This window comes from Paralichthys olivaceus, chromosome 17 (assembly GCF_024713975.1).
Source record: "Paralichthys olivaceus isolate ysfri-2021 chromosome 17, ASM2471397v2, whole genome shotgun sequence".
Classification (NCBI taxonomy): Eukaryota; Metazoa; Chordata; class Actinopteri; order Pleuronectiformes; family Paralichthyidae; genus Paralichthys; species Paralichthys olivaceus.
The window spans coordinates 17,476,961-17,497,443 of record NC_091109.1 but is presented as its reverse complement, the minus strand read 5'-3'; the positions used below and the strand labels follow the sequence as shown (position 1 = coordinate 17,497,443).

The following is a 20,483-nucleotide window of genomic DNA, read 5'->3' as shown; positions in this document are numbered from 1 at the left end:
TTGGAACATGACACGTTACAAACATGTTTTCATGTCGAAACTAACAACTGTCTGTTTCTATAAATAAGTGTGTGTAATAAGTGTGTCTGTGTGTTCAGGCTCTGCAGTGAAACAGGAAGTGAAGACGGAACCTAACCATCAGGGACCTCCCTCCTGCTCAAACACAGACCTGGTTACCATAGCGATAACTCTGAACCCTGTTGCCGCTCAGGTAAACGACTCATTCTCTCCCAACAGGAAACTTGCATAGTTAAAAACATTTTCCTGATGACATCACTACGTTTCCAGAACGTTGCAGGTGTAATGGCAGCGGTGGCGGAGCTGCTGCGGATTCCCGTCCCCGTCGACTACCAGCTGAGCCGGGCCCCCGGCCCCGAGCACAGCTCTTTGGCACTGTTGGCTGGAGTGAGAGTGCCGCTGACACAGGTGTGTGTGTGTCTGTCTCTGTGTGTGTGTGTGTGTCTCTGTGTGTGTGTGTGTGTGTGTGTTAATGATGATGTTTGATGTGTGTGTGCAGGGTTCGTCAGGAAGCAGACAGCTGAGACCCCCTGCTGCAGGAAACACAGGTCTGTAAAACACACACATTTGTTTCTAGCTGTCCTGATGATTGACAGCTGTCAACATCCTGTGTGTGTATTTCCCTCAGGCATCGACAACCAACATGGCGGCTCTGCTACTGTCAGGCCTAAGGGTTGCAGCTACTGCAAGGTGCTGCTGGGAAACGGAGTCCGCATCGTCAAAGAGCTCAAACAGGTTGGACCCTGCTGACAACTGACTGTGAGAAGGTGAAGCCACAGACGTGTCAGACAGGAAGTGACTGTTTGTTTGTTTTCCAGGAGGGTGGGTCCGGACCAGGATCCACGCTGGTGTTCTGTAGTCCCAACTGCTCTGCTCTCCACACGTCTGAGCTCCAGAGCCAAACACCTGCAAACAAGGTGAGAGATCACGTCTTCCTGTTGAAAATTGATTATTGATTTGTTGTGTGTGTAGTGACACACCTGACTTATGGCGAGTGATTAATGACATCATAACGTCTCTTTGTCAGCCTGTGGTCCCCGTCCTGCTGTCCGGCTCAGAGCATCCCCCTCCCTCCAGAATGCAGCATCAGTACAACAACAACATGTCATCCATTGCTGTGCACTCCCTCCCCCACACTCCCACCACCTCCTCCTCCTCTTCCCCAACGCTCTCCTTCCCGCCCGCCTCAACCATCACCATGGAGACCAGGCCCCGTGTGGACAGCCTGAAAGTGAGTGTGGTCACCGACTGTATCGTAAGTTAGTGTTTGATCAGCGGTGTGATTGATTGAATAACCTGCTGACTCTGATTGGTTTAAAGATGAAGGTGAAGCTGAGGCCCCACCCCCGCGCAGTCCCGGGTGGAGAGGACTTGACTCGACACGGGAAGAGGATGAAGAGTTCCCGCTGGAGACGCTGGAGCGTTCGCATCACATTTAGCCGGTTAGCATCACACTGAACTAGTTGCCCTGTTGGCATTAGACTGAACTACTTGGCCCGTTGGCATCATCCTGCATGTCTCTCTTTTTACTCAGGGGTCCGGGCATTACTAATGAGGCAGTTGCCGTGCCAACAGAGGAAGAGGTGGATATGATGTTGAAGAAGTTGGGGGCGTGCCTTCAACCTGACCCATTACCCAAAGACCAGCGGAGATGCTGCTTCTGTCACCAGCTGGGTGACGGACAGACAGACGGACCGGCGAGACTCCTTAACCTGGACCTGGACCTGTGGGTGAGTCTGACGATAGTCTGGACCCGTCTGACGATAGTCTGGACCCGTCTGACGATAGTCTGGACCAGCTTAGTGTCAAGTGATAACCTGTCTTTGTGTCTCTGTGTGTCAGGTGCACCTGAACTGCGCTCTGTGGTCCAGTGAGGTGTACGAGACTCAGGCCGGCGCTCTGATAAACGTGGAACTGGCGCTGAGACGAGGTTTGTCACTGCGCTGCGCTCACTGTCAACAAACTGGAGCCACGAGTGGCTGCAACCGTCTGCGCTGCACCAACACCTACCACTTCACCTGCGCACTGCAGGCGCACTGCACCTTCTTCAAGGTGAATACACTGTTTTGTAGCAGTGATTTACAGCAACACCCTGCAACTGACACACACGCACCTGTTCTGCCTGCGTCTCACTTTGTCTTTGTGTCCTCCAGGATAAGACGATGTTGTGTCACTTTCACAAGCCCAGGACGGTTCCTCTCAGCGGGGACAGATCTTCCAGCTGCTCCCCCTCCTCCACTCCAGGGCTGACCCCCGACCCTGCGGCAATGCTGGTCTCTGACCCGTACGACTCGGAGCTACGGTGCTTTGCTGTGTTCCGGCGTGTGTACGTGCAGCGGGATGAGGCACGGCAGATCGCAGCTGTGGTGCAGCGCGGCGAGCGGCAGTACACCTTCCGAGTTGGCAGCCTGCTATTTCGTGCTGTCGGCAGGCTCCTCCCTCAGCAGATGAGGGCCTTCCACAACCAGACCGCCATCTTCCCTGTTGGTTACCATGCCAACCGCATCTACTGGAGCATGCGCCACAGCAGCAGGTAAAGTGTGACTCATGGATGAGGAGACTCAGGGTCATTGTTCCTGAACCGTGTGCAACACAGAGCATCAGCTCTTTAATGACTAATACTCCTGCTCCTCAGACGCTGTAAGTACATGTGCTACATCGAGGATGATGACGGTCGGCCGCTGTTTAAAGTCAAAGTGGTGGAGAAAGGACACGACGACCTCATCCTGACCGGACTGACGCCTAAAGGTAAACATGGCAGGTGAAGTGATTCCTGCACAAACAGGAAGTGGTAGCTGTGACTGTTGCATCAGATCAAATCATTATTTTCACGATCGTGTTTAAACCATAATGTTTCATTCTTCATGCATCAGAAAGTCAAGACCTCGTCATGTTGTAGGTCCTGACCTCGTCATGCTGTAGGTCCTGACCTCGTCATGCTGTAGGTCCTGACCTCGTCATGTTGTAGGTCCTGACCTCGTCATGTTGTAGGTCCTGACCTCGTCATGCTGTAGGTCCTGACCTCGTCGTGTTGTAGGTCCTGACCTCGTCGTGTTGTAGGTCCTGACCTCGTCGTGTTGTAGGTCCTGACCTCGTCGTGTTGTAGGTCCTGACCTCGTCATGTTGTAGGTCCTGACCTCGTCATGCTGTAGGTCCTGACCTCGTCATGCTGTAGGTCCTGACCTCGTCATGCTGTAGGTCCTGACCTCGTCATGTTGTAGGTCCTGACCTCGTCATGCTGTAGGTCCTGACCTCGTCATGCTGTAGGTCCTGACCTCGTCATGCTGTAGGTCCTGACCTCGTCATGTTGTAGGTCCTGACCTCGTCATGTTGTAGGTCCTGACTTCGTCATGCTGTAGGTCCTGACCTCGTCATGCTGTAGGTCCTGACCTCGTCATGCTGTAGGTCCTGACCTCGTCATGCTGTAGGTCCTGACCTCGTCATGCTGTAGGTCCTGACCTCGTCATGTTGTAGGTCCTGACCTCGTCATGCTGTAGGTCCTGACCTCGTCATGCTGTAGGTCCTGACCTCGTCATGTTGTAGGTCCTGACCTCGTCATGCTGTAGGTCCTGACCTCGTCATGCTGTAGGTCCTGACCTCGTCATGCTGTAGGTCCTGACCTCGTCATGCTGTAGGTCCTGACCTCGTCATGCTGTAGGTCCTGACCTCGTCATGCTGTAGGTCCTGACCTCGTCATGCTGTAGGTCCTGACCTCGTCATGTTGTAGGTCCTGACCTCGTCATGCTGTAGGTCCTGACCTCGTCATGTTGTAGGTCCTGACCTCGTCATGTTGTAGGTCCTGACCTCGTCATGCTGTAGGTCCTGACCTCGTCATGCTGTAGGTCCTGACCTCGTCATGCTGTAGGTCCTGACCTCGTCATGCTGTAGGTCCTGACCTCGTCATGCTGTAGGTCCTGACCTCGTCATGCTGTAGGTCCTGACCTCGTCATGTTGTAGGTCCTGACCTCATCAGTCTCTCTCTCTCTGCAGCTGTGTGGGATCAGATCTTGGATCCAGTGGCTCAGATGAGATTGTCCAGTGGAACCCTGAAGCTGTTTCCTGCTTATCTGAAAGGAGAAGATCTGTTCGGTTTAACTACGTCTGCAGTGATCAGGATCATAGAGTCTGTACGTTATACACACACACACACACACACATTCTGTACGTCCACAAGTAAAGACTCACTCACTCACTCTCTGTGTGTGTGTGTCTGTGTGTCTGTGTGTAGTTACCAGGTGTGGAGGCCTGTGGACGTTACAGCTTTCGTTATGGCAGGAACCCTCTCATGGAGTGGCCCCTGGCGTTCAGCCCGTCAGGCTCCGCCCGCTCTGAGCCCAAAGCCTCCCAGGCAAAGAGGTAATCTGATTACATCTGCAGCCATGAGTCGTTAATAGATTGGATCAATAATTGTCAAAGATTTTGATAACTGAGGAACATTTATTTGATTTTTTTTATATTTAACATCACACAGAAAAAAAAAATAAGAAAATGGAACAAACAATAGAACCATAAGCACAAAGGACAAAAGAAGCCAGACTCTACAGAGATAAGCTACAGCGTAACAGCATAACAGCGTAACAGCGTAACAGCGTAACAGCGAACACCAATGAATCCTTCAGTAAATAACAAAGTAAAGCATGTGGTATGGAATAGCCAGAATAGGTATCGCGCAGCATTTCGGTCATTCGGGAAAGTTAAGGTGCCGATAAATTGGGCCTCCAAATATTGAGGAACAGTTGTAAGAGAACGTTTGTTCTGTTTCCGGGTGTCACACATCTGTGTTGTGATCGATAACGTGTTAAGTCCCAGCCTCCTCTGATCCCTCACGTCACGTGGTTAACGTTGTGTGTGTGCGACAGACCGTACCTGCTGACCAGCATCGCTCCCAGGTGTCAGGGCTCAGTGGGCTCCATCGTGGGTCTCGTTCCTGGCGTCATCTCGCTCTCTCCAGGAGAATCTGTGGCTAGCGCTCACCAGGGACGCCACTCGAAGTCATCTCAGTACCGACGCATGAAGGCCGAGTGGAAGAGCAACGTTTACCTGGCTCGCTCCCGCATCCAGGTGAGACACCTGCAGCTCCACCTGAACATGTGACTGATGACTGACGGATAGAACACTGACCCTGTGTGTGTGTGTGTGTGTGTGTGTGTGTGTGTGTGTGTGTGTGTGTGTGTAGGGTCTAGGTCTGTACGCTGCCAGAGACATTGAGAAATGCACCATGGTCATCGAGTACATCGGCACCATCATCAGGAGCGAAGTGGCCAATCGCAAGGAGAGACTGTACGAGTCCCAGGTAACTAACACACACAAGTTTGTACTTCTATCTTAGTGAGGACATTCATTGGTATAATACATTCCCTAACCTTAACCATCACAACTAAATACCTAAACTAACCCAAACTAACTTAAACTAACTTAGACTAACTTTAAACTAACCTTAACCCAAGTCTCAACCCCCAGACAGTCCATTAAAGTGGGTCAGAAAGTGAGGACTGGCCATAACGTCCTCACAAAGACGGACACACACTCATGTTTTCTCTCTCTCTCTGTGTGTGTGTGTGTGTGTGTGTGTGTGTGTGTGTGTGTGTGTGTGTGTGTGTGTCTGTGTCTGTGTGTGTGTGTGTGTGTGTGTGTGTCTAGAACCGTGGCGTGTACATGTTTCGGATCGACAACGACTACGTGATCGATGCCACCATCACAGGAGGGCCTGCCAGGTGAGTCCTCGGACTGGTTCAGACTGGTTTTTAATGTGACGTCAGGTCAAAGGTCACCGGATTGTTTACCTGTACAGTTGTGTAACAGCTGCATCAACAGGTGGTTCTCACCTCCGAGCTGCAGGTTGTTTTATTTTGTCTACCATCGATTCACATCCTGTTTGTACAGACAAACATCACCATGGAGACGGGCAGACAGAAACAGAGTTAAACAATGATAGCAACAAGCTAACTTAGCATGTTGTCAGAGGAAACAGCTACACCTGCAGGAGAACAGGTGCTACGACAACTCACTGATACTTGAACACACAAAAAACATGACCCATCTGACGACTGTGTCGCATGTAGCGTGTGTTTGACCACATGTTAACAGGTCACATGATCGCAGAGAGGGAAGGGCTGTATTGATCTGTGATTGACAGGTACATCAACCAATCGTGTTATTGATCTGTGATTGACAGGTACATCAACCACTCGTGTGCTCCTAACTGCATCACAGAGGTGGTGACAGTGGAGAAGGAGAACAAGATCATCATCAGCTCCTGTCGACGCATCCAGAGAGGAGAAGAGGTAATCAATCATCAATTTAATCCGTTATAATCAATTATTACAATTTCTCTCAGAATTAACTGAACAATGTCATTTTGATGAGTAATAATTTCTACATAGATACAAATAAATAAACAAAATATCATGTTGTTACATAGTAACATTCAAAGTACACGCTGTCCTTCGTATGTGTGATATCTCATTAGAAATATCAGTTATTACATAGTTTTAGATATCTACAATTTAATTCTGACTATTCATAATTCATCACACAATACATACATCAGTGTGTGTGTGTGTGTGTGTCAGTAAAGTGTTAATGAACTGATTACATCTCTCTTCCTCTCTCAGTTGTCTTACGACTACAAGTTCGACCTGGAGGACGATCAACATAAGATCCCGTGTCACTGTGGAGCTGTCAACTGCAGCAAATGGATGAACTGAACACACACACACACACACACACACACACACACACACACACACACACACACACACACACACACACACACACCCTGGCAGCTCTCTCATCTTGGTGCTGAAACTGGATGTTAATGGCCCACGCTCTGTGGGTGGAGCCTAACTTCATATCAGAAGAGTTTCATAATAAAACAGTTTTGATCAGAGAACTAATATTGACGGGGGAGGGGCTGTATATCAGGGCAGGTGAGGGGGCGGGGCTACCGAAGGGGCTGGTCCTCTGTTTGTATATTATGTAAAACAGGTGTAAAAATGTGAGTCACTGAAATAAGAGAATGTTTCGTCAAAGGGACGTTTATCAATAAAGTTGCACTAAAAAAAACACAAAACAATAAAAAAACAGAAACTTGATTCCACGAGCCCCCCCCCACCCCCCCGTGTTTTGTTAATTTCCTGTAAAATAAGAGCTTGTTGTTTTTAGTTGTTTTTTTTGTATTTATTAATGAAGCTATTTTCTAAATCCACGGTGAGTTAAAGGTCCGAGTCGCAGCGTGTAAATATCTGTACTATAAATTAAGACAAAGTTTAGAGATCACTCCACCGAGAGCGACCGTAACATCCTCATCCTCATCTTCATCACCACCGTCTAACCCTCGCTCTCCTGTTCCACTGGAGCCTTTTAAATATTCTGACACCGTTTCTGTTTCCTGCCGTCTGATTGGTCAAAGACTGAAGAGCGTCGGGCAGGTTTCACCGCGGCCTTCGTCACACTTTATTTTTTTGTCTGCAGGTGTCTGTGTTTTTTGTGAGTTTTTTTTTCATCTTGATTGCGTGTACATACGAGGTTTGATCAGCTGTTTCTGATGTTTTCTTTTTTATTATTGGACGTAAACAGAGTGACGATGTTTCTGTTTGTTTTTGGGCAAAAATGTGGAAATACTGATTTAGAATCATTTACAGAAAATAAAATATTTTACATCATGAAGAATCAAAACAAAAGAAATCCTCTTGATTTATTATTATATATTTATTATTATTATTCAGAATCAATCAGATCTGATTTGTCTCATAGTCACCACTCTGTGTGTGTGTGTGTGTGTGTGTGTGTGTGTGTGTGTGTGTGTGTGTGTGTGTGTGTGTGTGTGTGTGTGTGTGTGGGGACAGAAGACCACACACAATAACCCTAAAACCAAGTCGTTCCCATGGTAACCAGACTCCTGTGTGATGGTGGTGGTGATTAAACCCTGATCTCTGACTCACAGGAAACTGACCTGTGGTGACCTCTGAGCTGCTCCACATGTTTATTCACATGTTTATTCACATGTTTATTCACATGTTTATTCACATGTAACGGAGCTCATGTCAGAGCCGCAGCCTGTAACTGACCCGTGACCAGATTCAGTCTTGGTGATGTTTCTGATGTGACGACAGAACTGAAGTTGATCAGCTGATCGATGGAGAAACGAATCTTCAGTCTCAGGTGAAACAGACGCTGGTTCAGCAGCAGGATCTTCTCACAGTGTTTGGTTTCACTCATGTTGTTGCCTCAGCAGATGTTCACGATAGTCTGTCACATAGAGGTCTATGTTTATCCCACAAACTGTCCCATGATGCAACAGGAGAGGAGGCTCCACCTCAGCTTGTATAATTGCAGTGTGCAGTTTGGATGCTGACGGCCGGAGGAAGCCTGGTGGCGTCCGGCGAGCGCTCTCTTCGGTTCTCTCAGCTGGTGGCAGCAGATCCACGCCCGCCAGGTTGTGGGCAGATTTGTGGACGTGTGAAGAATCTCCAACGCCAGAGAGGAAGAGGAGGTCACAGTCTGTGGTGGAAACACATCAGCTGAGAAACAGTAAGTTCCTCTGCTGCTTTAAATTATTGAAACGTTGATTCACAGGTCACGCGGCTGTTTTCCTTCATAGGTTCATTTCTCCAACATTTTCACAATATTCGGGGTTTGATCGATAATAACTCACCTCAACCATTCAAACATCAAAACCTTCAACCTTATTACTACTATTATTATTATTATTATATATACTGCTATTATATTGGTATAATTACTATCTATATAAATATATATTATGTTATATTATATACTATATATATATATATATACACTGTACTATTTTTATATACTGTCTAACAATAACATTACCATCATATTGCCACTGCACGTTATCTTATCTACCAATTCATCTTGTGTTCCTGTTTTTATTCTTTCTACCTCAATATTTATTTTATTCAAATATACCGGCTGCTATGACGACTTAATTTCCCTTTGGGGATGAATAAAGTTATCTGTCTGTCTATCTATCTGTCTGTCTGTCTGTCTGTCACGTCTTCTCTCGTAATGTCAGAAATATTCAGCGTCTGTGGGCAACCTGGTGACATCATCACATCCCTTTGATCTTGGACATCATCAGTTTAAAGTGAACTTGAAAAAACTAAACTGAAACAAACGGAAGTTGTTCAGTTGATCGTCAGATCATCAGATCATCAGATCGTCAGATCGTCAGATCGTCAGACGTGAGATAAGTGTGAGGAGAGAATTCCAACCTGTCACACTAACCTGATCATCGTCACCATAACGTCACCGCTGCCTCAGTTTGACATTTCGTTCAGCGCCATCTTGGTTTTTTGAAACCAGAAATGACCATATTTAGAGGAGCAGGGGGTGGAGCCTGATTGAGAGCTCGAGGACACGCCCACCTGCAACCATTGGACGTTACTTTTATTAAAAAACTGGAACCGCCCTTTTTTAACGATCTGTTTCCTATGAATGTTTCCGTGCTCAGGATCTGGGCGTGTTAGTGATGAGCTTCCTGGAGGGAGATCCGGCGGGAGCGGGGAGCGAAGGAGGCAGGAAGGTAAAACATCTCTGGTGTGCTGCCACCTGGTGGTGAAACTGTGTTTTCATTGAGTAGAGCTGACGGAGTAAGAAGTGAATAACATTAAAAATCTGTTTCAGGTCAATGTGTTCTCTTTATTGTATTAACTGGTTGAATACTCTGCTGTCGTCCTATAGGGGGAGCCTCTGTGCCACTCTACCAGAAGTCTCCTCCATCGTCCCTCATCCAGCTCCTCGAAAACTATCTTCAACCAGACTGGACCACAACACGACGCCCCGCTCAGAACTCCACGCAGGTAAACTCACCTGGACCCGCAGGAAGGAGAATCAGTAGAAGAAGAATAATGTGTGTGTGTGTGTGTGTGTGTGTGTGTGTGTGTGTGTGTGTGTGCGTGCGTGCGTGCGCGCGCGTGTACACGCGTTTCAGGCTGAGCTTCAGTGGGATCTTCAGGTCGGCCTCCAGGGACTTGAACCATCAACCCTTGCCCCCCGTCACCATCAAACTGTTCACACGAAACAAGAGAGACAAGGCTAGAGGTACTGTGTGTGTGTGTGTGTGTGTGTGTGTGTGTGTGTGAGTGTGTGTGTGTGTGAGGGGCGTGGTTCAGTTCTTGTATGAAAACAGATTCAGTTTCTTCGTTCTCTCTTCTTCATCAGCCTGATGTGATTCTATAGTTGACATTTTACAGTGTAGACAAGGGGGGTGTGGCAAGAGGCCACACACACACACACACACACTCAGCAGTGATACTCTTCAGGGCTGAAACTCTCTCAGGACTCTGCTGCTGTGAAAACACTCTGATCGTCCAACAGACTTTGAATTGTCACCTGATCACTTGATCACCTGATCTCCGTCCGATCGACAGGTTGGAATCTCGTGGAGGATTTTTATTTTTTATTTGGAGGAAGTGAAGCAGCGTCTGACGTCGTCTTTCTTTCAGGTTTGTTTTCTTATTTAATTAGAAAAGAAAAGAGACTTTATTATCAAATGAACTTTATTTGAAACTTTTCATCAAAACGACTCACTTCTTGCAGCAGCCAATCAGAACAGGGTTTATAGCTGAGCAGCCACAGGATTGGTGGCTGCTGAGGTTAAATGGATTCTATGTTCACGGGGATATTAGTGGTTTAATCTCACTGATTAATTCAGTTTGACTCAACATTTATTCACATTAGTTTCATCCGGTCAACATATGAATTTAAACAAGTTTAAATAACAATGAACATTGTTCCACAGAATCCTTTTGATCTGGTCTTTGATCTTCTGAAGACTTCTGCTCTTATTTCATTTCAGTTTCTGTGGATTTATAAAAAAGTGATTTCATGGGGATGAAGCGTCTGAGCGGCCTGATGCTGAGGAAATGGAAGGAGAGGGAGCGATGGATTGGAAGGAGGAGGAGTGAACCCTGCGGAGCAGAAGAGAAGGACAAGGAGGAGAGGCAGACAGACAGGACAGACAGACTCATGCTGAGGAGGAAGTCTGAACCCTGCGGACAGACAGAGGACTTTCAAAAGATGGAAGAGAAGACGAGCGAGAGGATGCGGAAGAAAGAAAGAAGGAAGTCTGAATCCAACATGGACGAGGAGGACAGGAAAGACAGGAAGAAGACAGAGATGGGCAGAGGGAAAGGAAGGAGGAAGTCTGCTTCATGGATCATGGCGGAGGACAGAGAAGGAGGACAGATGGACAGAAGGCAGAAGGAGGCAGATAGAGGGACGCTGAGACGGCGGTCAGAACCCTGCAGCATTCTGTACATCCAACTTCTTCCTCTGTCTGGCAGGAAGAGGAGGGAGCTGCTGCAGAGACGCACGGGACGAAGGACGTCCTCCAGCGCGGACAGGGAGGGACAGATGATGGCAGGGACATCAGAACCCATCAGACCTTTGGACAATAGTAAGTCAAAAGATGACAGGGACTTGGGCGGTGGACAGCTCACCTGGTAGAGCTGCCACTCAGCCATAGAGTCTGAGGGTCCGAGACTCGTAGAGTCAAAGACTCAGAGACGTTCAGTTGTAGAGACATAGTCTGGGTGTTTGTGAAGTCACTGAGCTGCAGTCAGACTGTAATCACAGTTTTATCAGAGAGCAACAAACTGATTCAGTGTTAACAACACACACACACACACACAACCACAACCACACACACACACAACCACACACACACACACACACACACACAGACCAATCAACAGTTGTTGTGTTCTCGTGGCGTCTCTGTATCTCTGCAGCCTTGACATGACCTCAAACCTCTGATGAATGTGCACAAACACACAACATGACTACACTGTAGTCATGTTGTGTGGACTTGTTGTGTAGTCATGTGTGTGTAGACATGTTGTGTGGTCATGTTGTGTGGACATGTTGTGTAGACTTGTGTAGTCATGTTGTGTAGACATGTTGTGTGGTCATGTTGTGTAGTCATGTTGTGTAGACATGTTTTGTAGTTGTGTAGTCATGTTGTGTAGTCAGTGTGTGTAGCAGATTGTCGACTCGTTCACAACAACAGGAACATGTGAGGACATTCAGGTGAGGGGTGGAGCCTGTAGAGCAGCAGGAGGCGGGACATGACGTCTAAACTGTGTAAAGATCAGTGTTGTTGTTTACAGCTCGTCCACACGGCGTCGGCCCTCATCACCAAAACATCTGGAACCTCCTCGTCTTTCCACGTCTTCGTCTTCTACGTGTACGGCTCCTCTTCTTCATCCTGAGACATTTGTGTTCTTCAGTTTCACGTCCGTCACGTGTTAGAAACCTCAGAGACACGCCCACTCGCTCACTGAGAAGGTTCCAGATGTTTCACTAGAGGCTGCAGGAGAAGATCCAGAACGTCCAGAGACTCTGACTCAGACATGTGTCCTCATATACAGAACATGTCAGGAACATGTGAGGAACATGTTCTGACTTTAGTTCATGGATGTAAACAGCTTCAGAGACAGAGGGGATAATGAAGTACTCGATATCCTTTATTAAAGTAAAAGTTCCATTATCAGATTTAAATTCTTTATATTTCTGTTCATGCTTTCACCTCCTGAAGATTGATTTAAGACTAAAATCTTTCTCTCCTCCTCCTCTTCTATCCTCTTCCTCTCCTCCTCCTCTTCTATCCTCTTCCTCTCCTCCTCTCAGCCCACAGCCTCTGCTTCCCCCCTCCTCCTGCTCCACCCCCCCTTCATCAGGAGGAGGTCAGTGTCTTCCATCTGGAGACGTACCTGACGGAGCCGAGACGTCCAGAGACCAGGAGGCTGCGCTCCTTCTCCTCACCGCCTGACACGGGACAGCTCTTCTCCTCCACCTCCTCCTCCTGTTGCAGGCAGCCGGATCCTCCTCTGGCTCCGCCTCTTCCTGTCAGAAGGCTGGTGAGTGAGGGTCCTCCATGTTTTTTCATCTTGTTGTGTCTGTGTTGTTTACTTGAGCCACGTCAGGGAAGCAACACCTGAGGCCTCTGATTGGTCCCGGTTCAACCACAGGCTGTAAACAAAGATTCTAATGGAGCTAAGAACCGCAGCCATCGTCCGCTGATGATGTCATGTGATCGTGGCGCGGTGGAATCCAGGTGCTCGCAACCAATCCTGAGTCAGTGTCAGCTGTCAATCATGACGTCTCAGCCCGTTTTTATATCATCAAATAACAAATTAACCAAACTTCACATTTCATTCACAATAAGTTCATCAACCATGACGGAACAAACCACAACAAGCATCAAGTCCGTTCACCAGCTTCAAGACAAACTACAAAGTTCTAGAGTTCTAGTTTTTATTTTTGGGAAGAAAAAGTAAGTAAGAACAAGTTAGTTCTTGTCAAGGTTGATTTTCAGGTGGTGTGCAGACGTCCACTGAGAGATGTCCGTCCGACAGGAAGACATTCATGCTGCCACCTGTGTTTCAGAGCCTGAGACATCCAGTTCCTCAAGGGAGGAAATAAGGATCTGGTGGTTCACTGTGTCAAATGCAGCAGAAAGGTCTGAGGATGAGGACAGAGGAGCGAGAGGCTCGAGCAGTGTGAAGTTGCTCAGAGACAGGAGGACAGTCTCAGTTGAGTGTCCTGGTGAAGATGGGAGGACGGTCGATTAAAGGAAGCTCGCTCGAGTGCACACTGATCAGAAACACTTGAACAAACATCAGAGAGATAAGAACGAGCTGAATGACAGAAAAATCTTTCAACATTTATTTAACTTGATGTTTGATTTGTGAATGAAATGAGGGAAATTAACAGATTAGATATTTTCTTCCTGTTTTTATGTGGACATGAAATCTTGCAGATGAAACATGATTTAAAACCAAATTTAAGTTCCCACTTTTTATTTGGTTCTAAATCGATGAGAAGAGGTTTCTACATTTTAACAATTAGTTCGATCAAAGACAGGAAATTGGTAAATTAATGGATAAAAGACAAAATCGACTAAATAAAATATCTAGGTAATTATTTCAAATTAAAAATTGATTTACTATGTGAAGTGAGTGTAGTTTATTTATATTAAGTAAGTCATGAATTATGACTTTTATTGATCTTCGTGTTTTTAACCTTTAAAAACGATTTAATTCAAATTTGACTTTTGAATCAGTTTCACTTGAGGTTTTATTGTGAAGTGTCTGACCGGAAGCCCCATCTGTTAGCTGCATTAGCTTGTGGTTGCGGCTCCGGTGGTCTCCGCCTTTTTAACGTGGAACCGAGCGGCGGAAAGCGGAGACCGGAGCCCGCAGAGGACGAGCGTTCCCCGGCCCATCGGCTCCCTCCTCCCGGGCAGAGAGTCGACATGAAGCCGTGAGGAGAGCCCTCGGTCCCGGGGACAGCACAGAGCAGCGGCTGGATGTGAAGTAGGTGCTAGCTGTTAGCTAACGTCCTGTCACCCCGAAGCCGCTTCACGAACCTGCACATTTATCACGCAAACCGCTATGACGTCATCACAGTACCACACAGGCGGCTGCCGCTGCGGCGTCTCCATGGCAACACATTCATCTGACGTTCGGCAGCGGTTCCATCACCGAATTATTTAACGACACCGAAAGATCCGTTAAGTGTCTCCTGCTGGAGGCCGCGCCCACTCACCTGAAGTCAGATAATGATGGAAGAACCAGTCACAGTGTGTTCACCATCAGTTAATCAATCAATGAATCAATCAATGAGTCAGTTAATCCAGCAATCAATCAGCCAGTTAGTCAATTAATGAGTCAGTTAATCAATCAATTAGTCAGTTAATCAATTAATTAGTCAGTTAATCAATCAATTAGTCAATGAGTCAATTAATCAATCAATGAGTCAGTTAATAAATTAATGAGTCAGTTAATCATTTAATGAGTCAATTAATCAATCAGTCAGTTAATCAATCAATGAGTCAGTTGGTCAGTGATCTGAGGTTTAAATTCATGTGCCTGAGAATCAGTGCAGTAGAAGATGAAGATGATGAAGATGATGAAGAAGATGAAGAAGATAGTGGCTTGGTGATGATGGTGGATGACTTTTATTGATGTTCGTGTTTTAAGTGACTTAAATAAACACATGAACGAAGACTGCTCACACACTGAAATACTTCCTGTAAATAGTATGAAATGCTCCTTCTGTTGGTTTGAACTAACTAACTAACTAACTAACTTACTAGTTAGTCTGATGATGAAAATGATCCTGAAGAGTTTGACATGTGAATTGTTTCACTCTTGTCTCTGACTCACTCAGCGCCAGTGTTGACATGAATCTGTAGGAAATGTTTCCATGATCAGACGTGTTCAGACCGAGCAGACAAGGAGGAACCGACTGACACGTCTCTTGTGTTGTCGGCAGGTGGAGGTCGCAGACGACATGTCGGAGCAGCCGGACCCTGACGATGCTGGTAACACAAATATTTACTCTGAGGAAACTGTTGAGGACTATTTCAGTGACGGATTCATCACAAACACACACACTGATGGTTTGAGTCTGTAGATTAAGAAAAATCTACAATAACTAGACTTTTATTCTGAAGGGTCATAGAGTTGTGTGCTTCCTTTCTGTCAGACCCCTGCTACAACACATGATATTGTTCCCAGGATGCTTTGCAACTTGAAATCAATACCTGCCAACCATCAGCTGTTCTGTAGTCACAGCAACACGCTTAGAGACAAGCTTGGCCAATAAGTGTTGAAGTCACCATGGCAACCAGCAAACGATCAACACACACACACACACACACACACAGTTGTTAATACTAGGATGATAATCTGAAGGGCGAACAAGCATCACTGCCACTGTTTGGTCTCACTCTCTCTCCCTGGTGTGTGTTTTTGTGTGTCTGTGTTTGTGTGTTTGTGTTTTTGCAGCGTTGGAGTCGGAGCGAGACATTTACATGAGATTCATGAAGTGTCACAGGTGTTATGACATCATCCCGACCAGCTCCAAACTGGTGGTGTTCGACACGACGCTGCAGGTCAGCAACACACACCGACATTGTTATTATTGGTTTTTTCTATTGTTATTATTATTATTGTTGTTGTTGTTGTTGTTGTTTCAGGTGAAGAAAGCGTTTTTTGCTCTTGTGGCAAACGGAGTGAGAGCTGCTCCACTGTGGGAGAGCAAGAAACAGAGCTTTGTAGGTAAGACTGTGTGTGTGTGTGTGTGTGTGTGTGTTTCATCGTCTAGCCAGCCTGTTACAATATTCATAAATAGCACATGTTTATATTTAGCAGTAATTACACACACGCACTTTGTGTTTAACTCTTTTTTCCTGTGGACAATCATTGATCTCTCTTTGTTGTTCAGGGATGTTGACGATCACAGACTTTATCAACATCCTGACCAGATACTACAAATCCCCCATGGTAACACACACTGTAACACAAACACACACACTGCAACACACAGATACACTGTAACACACTCACACTCTAACACACACACACTCATGGTGGTGTTCAGGTGTGAGCAGTGTGGTCTGGTGTCTCATCAGGTTCAGATCTACGAGCTGGAGGAACATAAGATCGAGACGTGGAGAGGTGACAGGTCTTTATCTTCTCTTCATGATCAGTGAAATGACAACTGACATGTGAATAATTACACTTATGTTCATGTTGACAGAGCTGTACCTGCAGGAGACCTTCAAACCGCTGGTCCACATCTCACCTGACGCCAGGTATCTAGAGACATGAATAAATTATTACGATCTGAAAATTAACTGAGAGAAGAAAAGGCAGCACTGAACTGTGTGTGTCTGTGTGTGTCTGTGTGTCAGTATATTTGACGCAGTGTACTCGCTTATAAAAAATAAAATCCATCGACTTCCTGTCATCGACCCGGTGAGCGGGAACGCTCTCTACATTCTGACACACAAGAGGATCCTCAAGTTCCTGCAGCTGTTTGTGAGTAAACTACACTTCATCAAAGCATCAGTACATCAATCAATACATCAAAACATCTAAAACATCAATCAATACTTCAAAACATCAATCAAAACATCTAAAACATCAATCAATACTTCAAAACATCTAAAACATCTAAAACATCAATCAAAACATTAATCAATACATCAAAACATCTAAAACATCAATCAATACTTCAAAACATCAATCAAAACATCTAAAACATCAATCAAAACATTAATCAATACATCAAAACATCTAAAACATCAATCAATACTTCAAAACATCTAAAACATCAATCAAAACATTAATCAATACATCAAAACATCTAAAACATCAATCAATACATCAAAACATCTAAAACATTAATCAATACATCAAAACATCTAAAACATCAGTCAATACTTCAAAACATCAATCAAAACATCTAAAACATCAATCAAAACATTAATCAATACATCAAAACATCTAAAACATCAATCAAAACATTAATCAATACATCAAAACATCTAAAACATCAATCAATACTTCAAAACATCAATCAAAACATTAATCAATACATCAAAACATCTAAAACATCAATCAATACTTCAAAACATCTAAAACATTAATCAAAACATTAATCAATACATCAAAACATCTAAAACATCAATCAAAACATTAATCAATACTTCAAAACATCTAAAACATCAATCAATACATGAATCAATACGACCTACAGGGTGTGTGTGTGTGTGTGTGTGTGTCTCTGTGTGTGTGTGTAGGTGTGTGAGATGCCCATGCCTGCCTTCATGAATCAGACTCTGGAGGAACTCGGCGTTGGGACGTACGCTAACATTGCCTTCATCCACCCTGACACGCCCCTCATCACTGCGCTGTCTGTCTTCACACACCGCCGCGTCTCCGCCCTGCCAGTCGTGGATCACCATGGTAACCACTGCTCTGTTTCATTTAATGTGGGGGGGTGGAAGTGGCACAGTCAGAGAAACGTGTCGTCTGATCTGTTCACAGGTAAAGTCGTGGACATCTACTCCAAGTTCGACGTGATTGTGAGTACATGGTTTCCAAGGTAACGGTGCAGAGATAACGAGGTGGTCAACTCAACGTGTCTGTGTGTGTGTCTGTGTGTGTGTGTGTGTGTGTGAGAACAGAACCTGGCAGCAGAGAAAACGTACAACAACCTGGACGTGACAGTGACTCAGGCACTCAGACACAGATCTCAGTACTTTGAAGGAGTCATGAAGTGCAACAAACTGGAAACACTGGAAACGATAGTGGACCGAATCGTGAAGGCTGAGGTAACACACACACACACACACACACACACCCACACACACACAGACGGTTTAAAGATTAATGGTGAATGATTGAAAAGTTAATAGATAGACAACTTCTAACATGCTGTGTGTGTGTGTGTGTGTGTGTGTGTGTGTGTGTGTGTGTGTGTTGCAGGTTCACAGGCTGGTTGTTGTTGATGACGAGTCTCGTATCATCGGCATCGTCTCTCTCTCCGACATCCTGCAGGCACTTGTATTAACCCCTGCAGGTACACACACAAACACACACACAAACACACACAAACAAACACACACAAACAAACACACACACAGCTGTGACCTCTGACCTCAGGCCTCTTCTTATTTTGAAGGTTGATGTATTTAAAGTTGAATGTAAACTGTCTGCAGGTCTTGGGAGGAAAGAGTCTCTTCCGTCTCAGCAGACAACTCTGGACTCGTCACAGCCAGAGACAGGACTGGATCAAGACCAGGATCAGGTCCAGGATCAGGTCCAGGATCAGGATCAGGTCCAGGATCAGGATCAGGTCCAGGATAAAATCCAGGGCCAGGATCAGGTCCAGGACCAGGTCCAGGATCAGGATCAGGGCCAGGATCAGGTCCAGGACCAGGATCAGGTCCAGGATCAGGTCCAGGATCAGGATCAGGATCAGGTCCAGGATCAGGATCAGGTCCAGGATCAGGATCAGGATCAGGTCCAGGTCCAGGATCAGGATCAAGAATTTCACATAGAGACAGAGACAAAAAAAAAACTTGATCTGGACCAGGACTCAGGTAAAGAAATAGAGACAGAGACCTGCCAGCAGAGGGAGACAGAGGAAGGAGAGAAGGAGGAGGTGAATGAGGAGGAGGAGGGAGGAGCTGGGCAGGAGACAGTAGAAAAGGAGAATGGAGGAGGAAGAGGTGAAGGAGAGGACGAAGAGAGGCAGGACGAGGAAGTGGGAGGAGAAGAGGTGGCGGGAGAGAAGGAGGAGACAGATGGAGGAGGAGGTGAAGCAGGGGATGAGGGAAAGGGGGGGGTGGGTGGAGAGAATGCAGAGGAGGAAGATGAAGGAGGTGAAGAAGAGGGGGGAGGAGAGGTGGAGTCAAATGATGGTGAAGGTGAAGAAGAGGAGGGGGAGGCAGCGTGACATCATCATCTCGCTGGACTCGACCAACTCGCCTGTAACCACAGAAGAAGAAGAGGAGGAGGAGGCTGACCTGTGATTGGCCAGAGAGGCTTGAGACTGTGATTCATTGGTCGACATTCTGAGGGCGGGGCTGAGGTGTGTTTGAGCCAATCAGATCTTTGCTGGTCTCTGAGGGGAGGAGTGTAGAAGAAAAGATGGATTTTCATTGTCTCTGAACATCAGACATCATCAATCAATCACAGTTTGTCTCAAGGAGCAACATCATACATCATACATGTAAACACATCATACATGTAAACACATCATACATGTACACACATCATACATGTACACACATCATACATGTACACATTGAGCCATGAAACTTTAAGTATGATGAACGAAGGTTTCAGAATAAAAGTACTGTATAAACAATAATCTATTTGATTTAATTTCATTGATCTTTGTGACACCATAAAGGGGCGGGTCATGTTGTTGTCATTGGTAGCTTCTGATTGGTGGAGAGATTTAAATCACTGAATTCTTTTCTTCCAGATGAATCCAACGATTCTGTCGTGTGTGTCACGTATGAGTCATGACCTGTGTTTTATAGAGATTAAAAATCTTGTAACCTTTAAAATAAATCTGAAAGATTTTATTGTTAAATTATTGTGTTTATATATTTTGTTGTGTTCAGATTTGAATCAACCTGATCACCTCCTGAACCCTTTTCTCCTAAATTGCCTCCTTTTAAAATCTTTCCTAAAATGACCCCATGGGGCTTCTGGGAAATGTAGTATTTTATGTTAAAGCATGATGTCTTCTCTGTCATCAAGTTATATCTGTACCGGCACTAAAGTCAGACTGAGGCATCTCCATGGAGATGAACTGAATTCTGATTGTTTTATTCTGAAAGTTCTGTTTTCATAAATGTTCTGATTGATGATGATGATTTTAATTTTTCTACATCATGTTTAAGTTTGACTTTCATTTGAAGCCAGCAGCTGCGTTCAGGTGAATCTGTGTTAATGTTTAATTCTTCAATATTTCACTTCTTCCACAGAAATATTTCATTTCACTGCACAAACTCTGTTTTATTTCATTATTCTCGTTCTTCTGTTTGTATTTGTGGATCAAATGCAAACACACATTCTTTGTGTCTTTATGAACTTCACCAATAAATTATAATTAAAATGGACAAATGC

The 20,483-nt window shown here is 45.6% G+C and overlaps 2 protein-coding genes across 21 annotated transcripts in view; both read left to right on the top strand.

The window, feature by feature from the left end:
- Positions 1 to 7,704, top strand: part of LOC109647491 (histone-lysine N-methyltransferase 2C-like) — a 43,347-nt gene extending 35,643 nt beyond the window's left edge. For all 10 annotated transcript variants that reach the window (XM_069512126.1, XM_069512123.1, XM_069512128.1 and 7 more), the window contains 18 exons: positions 99 to 211; positions 289 to 426; positions 518 to 566; positions 647 to 753; positions 837 to 935; positions 1,046 to 1,249; positions 1,339 to 1,460; positions 1,553 to 1,748; positions 1,861 to 2,070; positions 2,172 to 2,551; positions 2,654 to 2,766; positions 4,009 to 4,145; positions 4,247 to 4,374; positions 4,878 to 5,079; positions 5,195 to 5,311; positions 5,659 to 5,732; positions 6,194 to 6,302; positions 6,633 to 7,704. In XM_069512126.1, coding sequence (XP_069368227.1) covers positions 99 to 211; positions 289 to 426; positions 518 to 566; positions 647 to 753; positions 837 to 935; positions 1,046 to 1,249; positions 1,339 to 1,460; positions 1,553 to 1,748; positions 1,861 to 2,070; positions 2,172 to 2,551; positions 2,654 to 2,766; positions 4,009 to 4,145; positions 4,247 to 4,374; positions 4,878 to 5,079; positions 5,195 to 5,311; positions 5,659 to 5,732; positions 6,194 to 6,302; positions 6,633 to 6,725 — 2,591 coding nt within the window. In that variant the 3' untranslated portion in view covers positions 6,726 to 7,704. The remainder of the gene's footprint in view (positions 1 to 98; positions 212 to 288; positions 427 to 517; positions 567 to 646; positions 754 to 836; positions 936 to 1,045; positions 1,250 to 1,338; positions 1,461 to 1,552; positions 1,749 to 1,860; positions 2,071 to 2,171; positions 2,552 to 2,653; positions 2,767 to 4,008; positions 4,146 to 4,246; positions 4,375 to 4,877; positions 5,080 to 5,194; positions 5,312 to 5,658; positions 5,733 to 6,193; positions 6,303 to 6,632) is intronic.
- Positions 7,705 to 8,363: 659 nt separating this feature from the next.
- On the top strand, positions 8,364 to 20,480 carry LOC109643729 (5'-AMP-activated protein kinase subunit gamma-1-like). Of its 11 annotated transcripts, none has more exons than XM_069512263.1 (18): positions 10,048 to 10,086; positions 10,416 to 10,490; positions 10,844 to 11,443; positions 12,676 to 12,905; positions 15,325 to 15,373; positions 15,840 to 15,946; positions 16,031 to 16,112; positions 16,279 to 16,337; positions 16,466 to 16,511; positions 16,594 to 16,648; positions 16,748 to 16,874; positions 17,639 to 17,804; positions 17,886 to 17,923; positions 18,026 to 18,172; positions 18,327 to 18,420; positions 18,560 to 18,648; positions 18,697 to 18,726; positions 18,781 to 20,480. In XM_069512263.1, exons 3-18 carry the CDS (start codon positions 10,873 to 10,875, stop codon positions 19,297 to 19,299), a joined length of 2,409 nt encoding a protein of 802 aa, XP_069368364.1. In that variant the 5' UTR covers positions 10,048 to 10,086; positions 10,416 to 10,490; positions 10,844 to 10,872; the 3' UTR covers positions 19,300 to 20,480. The 11 variants fall into 11 exon arrangements, with proteins under 11 accessions (XP_069368366.1, XP_069368364.1, XP_069368363.1 ...); XM_069512262.1 differs by having other exon boundaries at positions 10,049 to 10,086; positions 18,560 to 18,726; positions 18,781 to 18,840; positions 18,877 to 20,480; XM_069512261.1 differs by having other exon boundaries at positions 10,049 to 10,086; positions 18,560 to 18,768; positions 18,811 to 18,840; positions 18,877 to 20,480.
- The last annotated feature ends 3 nt before the right edge of the window (positions 20,481 to 20,483 follow it).